Source organism: Nelusetta ayraudi, unplaced genomic scaffold, assembly GCF_046127955.1.
Source record: "Nelusetta ayraudi isolate G7.1 ecotype Tasmania unplaced genomic scaffold, CSIRO-AGI_Nayr_v1 ptg000229l, whole genome shotgun sequence".
Classification (NCBI taxonomy): Eukaryota; Metazoa; Chordata; class Actinopteri; order Tetraodontiformes; family Monacanthidae; genus Nelusetta; species Nelusetta ayraudi.
In genome coordinates, this window is record NW_027466278.1 from 230,020 (window position 1) to 236,999 (window position 6,980).

Genomic DNA, 6,980 nt, shown 5'->3' on the forward strand with positions numbered 1-6,980 from the left:
CCGGGTTCACGGCCAATGGCAGCTGCCGCCTCACCGTAGAAGCGCTGACGTCGCGCAGCATGGACGTCATTGGACAGTTTTTTTGGAGCGTGTGGTTGTTCTTTGATCTCTTCCTGCGCACCTGATTGTTACATTGATTTTAAATGACGCTATTGCCATTTTCCCATTTTTGTTGTTGTTGTTGTTTTTTTTTTCTTCCGATTTATTCAATGTGAAGACGCATAGTGTGCCGAGGAAGCGCATTACTGCCACCCTAGAGGGAGGACGTGAAAATTATAACGTCATTTCGTGATAATCTTCACGTTATAATGTGTGGCAGCAATGTGCTTCCGTAGTAATTAGAACAAAACCCGGGGGCGGGGGGGGGGGGTACTTTATTGTATTTGTACACAGATTATAGAGCTAGATTCAACTAGAACTCCGTTGTCCTATTTGTGGCTTCCGTTTCAATCTACTCGAGTTGACGCAAGCGCAATCACGTGAAAAAAAAATATGACGACATAACGTGATAGTTTGCCGTTATGTCACGATAACGTGATACTAAGCCCTGGTTTGTTTGTTTTTTTTTTTCCTAGGATGGCAGCAATGCGCTTCTGTGTTCTTCAGGCGTGTAGCCGAATGCACCGGGTGCCTTTGCCGTACAGGCACCTTGTTCTGTGTTTTTCAGACTACTGGTATCTTTACACTGACTCTGGGGAAAACGCACAGGGAATCCAGTGTACCTGTTTTAACCTGTTCTTAACCTGTACAAACGGCAAATAAATCACTATTCTATTCTATTGATCAGTTGGAATATTGATCACAAACCAGAAGCGGCTTCTCTTAGTTGCTGTTTTTGTTTTGTTTTTTTGTTGAAATAATCATTTTTTCATTTTGACGCCAACCAACGATGGGTATAATAGGTGAGACTTGTGGAGGAGGTGAAGCCTGAAGACGTCACCGTGGCAACAGTTAAGCCCTTAAGTCAGACGCCGGCGTCCTCCTCACAGGTCTGGTGTGTCACCGCGGTGAAAATGTCACAGTGTGAAGTGACTGATGTGTTCATCAGTGCCCCCCCCCCCCAACACACACACACACACACACACACACACACACACACACACACACACACACTCCTTCATTACAGGCTCCTCTAATTAAAGCAGCGACTCTTCAGAGCCGCAGATACACGCAAATGAAAGCCGCATCCCTGCGGCTCTGCCGTGGACGCGAGTGCAACGTGGCAGAAACACTTCCAGCAGGACTGTGATCCCTCGCTAGAAGGCAAAAAATAAATAAATAAAATAAATAAATAAATAAAGTGTCACCCCCGATCAGCGGGTGGCGCCAAACGGAGCGTGTGGTGTCGGTACCAGGGCTGGGTGAGAGCAGCGGAGACGCGGTGAGTCCGACAGGAAGCCAACGACAAGACGTTTGTCAGATATTTTTAATGGAATCATCTCAAGACAACAGGACAGGAAGGACGACGGGATCGAGCGGTCGGTCGAGTGTGTCGCTTTGTTTCTGGAACCACAGAGAAAGTGATGGGACTCAAACACAGGGCTAACTTGGGAGGGGGGGGGGGTGATTGAGGGTGTGTTGCATCCGTCCTGCCACGCCTGACGCGTGGTGCCAGATGGTCATGTGACCTCCCATGTGACCGGCCGTTGTCATGAAGGTTGTCATTAGTTCAGGATTGCGGACTCTTCAACACCACATTGCTTCCAACAACAGGCTAACAGCGGCGGGAAGAGTCTTCGACCACGTCGACACAGGTCCCATCGTGTACACCCTTGTGGTTAGCAGCGCAATGCTAACGATGCTAACATCCGCCCTACAGTCGACGTTGGGAGACAAACCATCGGACCAACGAGCACAACAGTCTCACAGACGTCCCCCGGCCACCCGTCTGTCTGTCAGTCAGTCAGTCAGTCAGTCAGTCAGTCAGTCAGTGAGACAGTCTGTCTGTCTGTCAGTCAGTCAGTCAGTCAGTCAGTCAGTCAGTCAGTGATACAGTCTGTCTGTCTGTCAGTCAGTCAGTCAGTCAGTCAGTCAGTCAGTGAGACAGTCTGTCTGTCAGTGAGACAGTCTGTCTGTCAGTCAGTCAGTCAGTCAGTCACTCCTCAGGAAGGTCGACACGACTTCCGTAAAAACCGCCACGTTAATCTTCCCAAGAATCATCACTGGTCATGTGACACAAACAGCTTCCTGTCCAGAGTTCTTCACCGAGACCAGACCAGCTGGCACCACGTCGCTTTGCTTTCTGATGCTTAGCCTAGCCTAGCCTAGCCTAGCCTAGCCAAGCCAAGCCAAGCTCAGCTTTGGTCTCATTTGGCATCACATTGAGACCCAGCCGTCCAATGGGAGTGGCTGTCGTTGCCCCGCCCACCTGGCTGAGAGCTTCAGGCCAAACCTCTTCGTCTCGGCGTCAGAACTTCTGGACAGACGGCACAAGTCAGACAAACAGGAAGTAACCGAGTCGCACGCCTGGTTTCATACCCTCCCAGAGCCGCAGGGGCGAGGGGGGATGGGGGAGGGGGGCGGAGCCAATTCAGACCCCACCCCACACACAGCTTTGGGAAGATTTGAAACCAGGCTTCTTTTTTTTTTTTTTTTGTCTCCACTTTTGTCTGATGATGCTATTTTGTACCTGAGATGATAAAACGCACTGCTGAAAACTTGATAACAAAAGTTGGATGGATGTCTGATTAGAAAAAAACAGAGAAAAAAAAAAAGAAAAAAAAAGAAGTGACAATACAAAAGGTGAGAGGTAATCATTTCCAGCGGAGGAGTGGTGGAGCTGCTGCAGGCAGGAGGAGACGACGGAGCTCCAATCAGACGCTGACAGTAAACCAACCAGCTTTAAAAACAGGTCCTATAGAAAAAAAAAGAGACAACAACCACTTTGTTCTGGTCTCAGTGCCTCCCCCTAGAGGCTGAACACTCGAAAGCAACTCTCATTTCAGACTTGTTAATCACTATATAGGTTTTTTTCATCCCAGAAAATTCATTTTTACTCTCTAATTGCCGTTAAATTTGTCTTTCAAACTCTTTTTTACGGCTCTCTCCTCCCTCAGTGGACACCTGCACCTTCAACCTTCATCCCTCCTTCCTGCTCTCCGAGGAAGAACCTCCTGAGCAGGAGGTGGCGCTCTGACGTCAGAAGGAGCTGGAACCAGCAGCAGCAGCAGCAGCAGCAGCAGCCGCAGCGGCGGACACGCCCACGAGACGAGCCGATTGGCTGAGGGAGTGGGGGTGGGAGGAGCCTCAGGAGCCAGCGTGTGAGTGTTTTGGAGGAGGCGGAGCTTCGGGGCTGTGTCTCAGTCTTCAGGTAGAAATGAAAAGAAAAAGAAAAGCAGAAACCTTTTTTTCCATCCCCGCAACAGTTCAGAGCCAGCCGCTGCCACCTGCTGGCCCTCTGAGGGACGAGCACTCGAACACTACAGGGCAAAAAGAACACTGTCACAGTCTCCTCCTTCCTGGTGCAACCACCACTCACGGCGCTCGCTTCCACGAGGCGGAGCTCCTCACTCGCGGCTGGCCGCTAAAACCCGTCCAGCCCCAACAGGAAGTGGGAGAGAAGGTTGAGCGCTGGCGCCGCCCACCGCCACCGCCCACCGCCGCCGCCCAGTCATTGGTTGGTGAGATAGCCCAGCCGCCGGCACAGTATCTCGAAGATCTCGGCGACGCAGAGCAGGATGGTGATGACGGTGAAGGTGTACATGGCGCTGAGGAAGATGGTCTTCTCAAAGTGCTCGGGCACCATGCACTTGGTCACGTTGAAGGCCTTCTCCAGGGCGCTGGCGTCGCACATGTACAGCGGGTGCACCTGGCCGAGCCACACACACACACACACACACACACACACACACACACACACACACACACACACACACACAGATAGCGATTAAAAAAACAGGATTTGGAAAGTTCGGCGGTCTGCTGCCAGGCTGGAGCGCTGCCCTCACCTGGAAGCCGAACAGGTGGCTCTGCAGCCAGAAGGCCACGACCTCCAGGATGATGCGCAGCAGCACGGAGATGATGTAGAAGACGGTGTAGATGGGCCGCTCCAGGATCTCCTCCTGGTCGATGTTCTTGCAGGCCGCGTAGAGGTGGAAGACGGCCCCCGGAACCAGGACCGTCACCAGCTGCAGGGCCCAGAACACCTGCAGGGGGCGCCGTACGGTGTGTATCGTGTACCATGTAGTATTCAACAAGTTCTACTCAGAGTCAGTGTTTTCAACTGCTACGTTTACAATTGATGCTCAGACGCACACACACACACACACACACACACACACACACACGTAAAAGCCAATAAAGAGCCAGTGTGTAACACTACGGAGAAGAAGCAGCAGCATCTAGTTCTTCTTCTTCGTTGGTATAGTTGAGGACTCGCTCCTCCCAGTCAGTTGCCATCGTGCACCGCCCTATACTCTAAAGGTACAGTGTGTGAAATTCTGCCATCTATTGGTCAGATGTTAGATTGCAGCGCTCCGCCGCTCAGCCTCCCTCTCCCAAGGTTGCCAGTGGTCACACTCAGCCTAAAGAGCAAATGCTGCGCTGCTGACGCCAGTGGTGACGGGGATGCACTTTGTTCAACAATGACATGGATTGTCAACATCAGGCTTCCATAGGATTTCTTTTGGATTTGAGAACTGTTCTAAGGGGAGGAAAAGCAAATGACTTTCATTGTGCTGCCGGTCTTTCACTTCATTCTCCACATCTTGTCTGACTTCACGTTGACATTAATTGCAGAATTTCATGAAATTCTGTCTTTTTTTTGTTTTTTTTTTACTTTTTTTACATCTTTATTCTCGAATTGGAAACTTAAAAAAAAAAAAAAAACCCTATCTGTCCTATTGCACAATAACATTTTTAAAAAAAGCAGGAAAAGAAAAGCAGAGGTGCAGCTGTGATCATGTGACCGAGTCAGCCAGGCGTGTGATTGGTCAGCGAGGCTGACAGGAAGTTCCCTCCGCCTCACTGGCTGCTGGGGAAGACATTCTCCCAAAGGTCAAAGTGAGCAGACAGGAAGTGGAAAAGGCCCCGAGGATTTGGGGAAGGAGGAGGAAGAAGACCCAAACTGTCAATCATCGTGGCCCCGCCCCCTCTGTTATTGTTTGGCGAAAGAAAAGAGGAAGTGGTCGATGACAAAGTCAGAGCGACTTCCTGACTTAAGTGATTTAAATCCACCTCCCATTTGCTCACACTAGCAAAGGGGAGCTGGGGGGGCGGGACTTATGAGCCGCAGTACCGGTTGCCACCAGGCGGGGGCGCAGCGCCGTGGGGGCGCAGCATGGCGTTGCTTGCGTTCCCACCACGTTAGCGCTCAGGAGACGAAGCGGCGAGAACAACCGAGCTCTGGTGAGCGCCCTCCGGTGGCCGCCGCCGTACCTGCGGTGTGATTGGTCGGAACTGGTTGTAGCAGTACAGGTTGAGCTCGCGGCGGTCGGGGTCGCAGCTGAAGTGCAGCGCCTCATTCCCGTAGACGGCGAAGCCCAGGACGCCCAGGAAGAACATCCGCACCGAGCCGAAGAACAAGGTGTGGAACTGGCCAATCACCGTCGGAGGCCTGAGCTGGACACACACACACACACACACGCACACACACACACACACACACACACGCACACGCATACAAAACCAGGTCAGACACAATGAATGGCACACAAACAGATGCATGTGTAGCACCTCTGAGCATTGACATTTTCTATGAAAGTCTCACACACACGCACACGCACACACACACACGCACACACACACACACAAACACACACACACACACACAGCGACAAAGAGCAGAGAGCTTTTGTCAGTTGGTGAATGTGGCAGCAGCAGCAGCAGCAGCAGCAGCAGCAGGTGTGGAGTCACTCTGACTGGATCTCCAGGACAAAATAATAACAGACACACACACACACACACACACACACACACACACACACACACACACACACAGACTCATCCTGGAGACCCAGCAGAGACCCTTGAGAGAGAGAGAGAGAGAGAGCGCCACCCTCTGGTCCGGAGCCGAGGCCCCCACCCACCAACCCGCCCTCCTCCTCCTCCTCCTCCAGCTGTCAATCACCGAGTCAGCGCCACCCCCTGCTGGTTGGCGCCGCCCCCTGCTGGTTGGCACCCGCCTTACTTACGCATCCTTCGTAGAAGTTCTTGATGTAGTTGAGGGACATGGCGGTGCTGCAGGTGGAGGAGGTGGCGGTGCTGGTGGCCCGGCTGCTGTCGGCCTACCGTCCGGCTGGCTGGCCGGCTGGCTGGCTGGCTGGCTGGCTGCCCCCCCACCCCACCCCTCCCCCACCCGCCCAGCGGCCTCCAAAGCCGGTGTCAATGGAGAGTTCTGCTCCTTTATCTGCATCAATGAGCGGCTCAATAGCAGCAGGACAAACAGGGGCCGCACTCATAATCCCTCGCACAACTCTGTCAGCAGAAAACACACTCACACTCACACACAATGCACACACACACACACACACACACACACACACACACACACAGTGATGGTGTGAAAACATGAAAAATACCAAGCAGCAGCGGCAGCAGCAGAAGCAGCAGCAGCAGCAGCAGCAGCAGCGGCAGGAAGGAAACACATGAAGCACTTTTGAACCAAGTCAACACAGGCGACAAAGCAGCAGCAGCAGCAGCAGCAGCAGCAGCAGCAGCAGCAGCAGCTGGGGAGACGGTGCGGTGACGTCACACGGCGGCCGAGATGACGGGAGTCAAACACACCCTGCACTGTAAATACTTCTGGAAGAGCATGGCGGCCCCCCCGCCGTGGCGCCAACACAGAGGACAGACGACAGCAAAGAGAAATCAAGTCCACACACCAACCGTAATCCAGGCGGCGTGTTGTTCATCCCCCACTCTGAGTGCGACCGCCGCGCCCAAACTCATGCCAGCTGCGGGAGGAGGGAGCCGCGCGGGCGCAGCGCGCGCTCAGAGACCCCGGCCCGGGGCAGGAGCAGCCACTTCCGGGAGGGGGAGGG

The 6,980-nt window shown here is 53.0% G+C and overlaps 1 protein-coding gene across 1 annotated transcript; it reads right to left on the reverse strand.

Annotated features, from left to right (window-relative positions):
- Positions 1-3,205: 3,205 nt before the first annotated feature.
- On the reverse strand, positions 3,206-6,980 carry gje1a (gap junction protein epsilon 1a). The gene is made up of 4 exons (XM_076016499.1): positions 6,822-6,980; positions 5,377-5,559; positions 3,948-4,145; positions 3,206-3,808 (listed from the first exon to the last, which is right to left on the reverse strand). Exons 1-4 carry the CDS (start codon positions 6,849-6,851, stop codon positions 3,611-3,613), a joined length of 609 nt encoding a protein of 202 aa, XP_075872614.1. The 5' UTR covers positions 6,852-6,980; the 3' UTR covers positions 3,206-3,610.

Bases quoted from the DNA above. Each gene is read 5' to 3' on its own strand.
- gje1a (XM_076016499.1), bottom strand. From the start codon at position 6,851: ATGAACAACACGCCGCCTGGATTACGGTTG. The intron at 5,560-6,821 runs GTGTGTGGACTT...GTGTGTGTCCAG, and splicing joins CGCCGCCTGGATTACGGTTG to CTCAGGCCTCCGACGGTGAT. The intron at 3,809-3,947 runs GTGAGGGCAGCG...TGGCTCGGCCAG, and splicing joins GCCACCTGTTCGGCTTCCAG to GTGCACCCGCTGTACATGTG.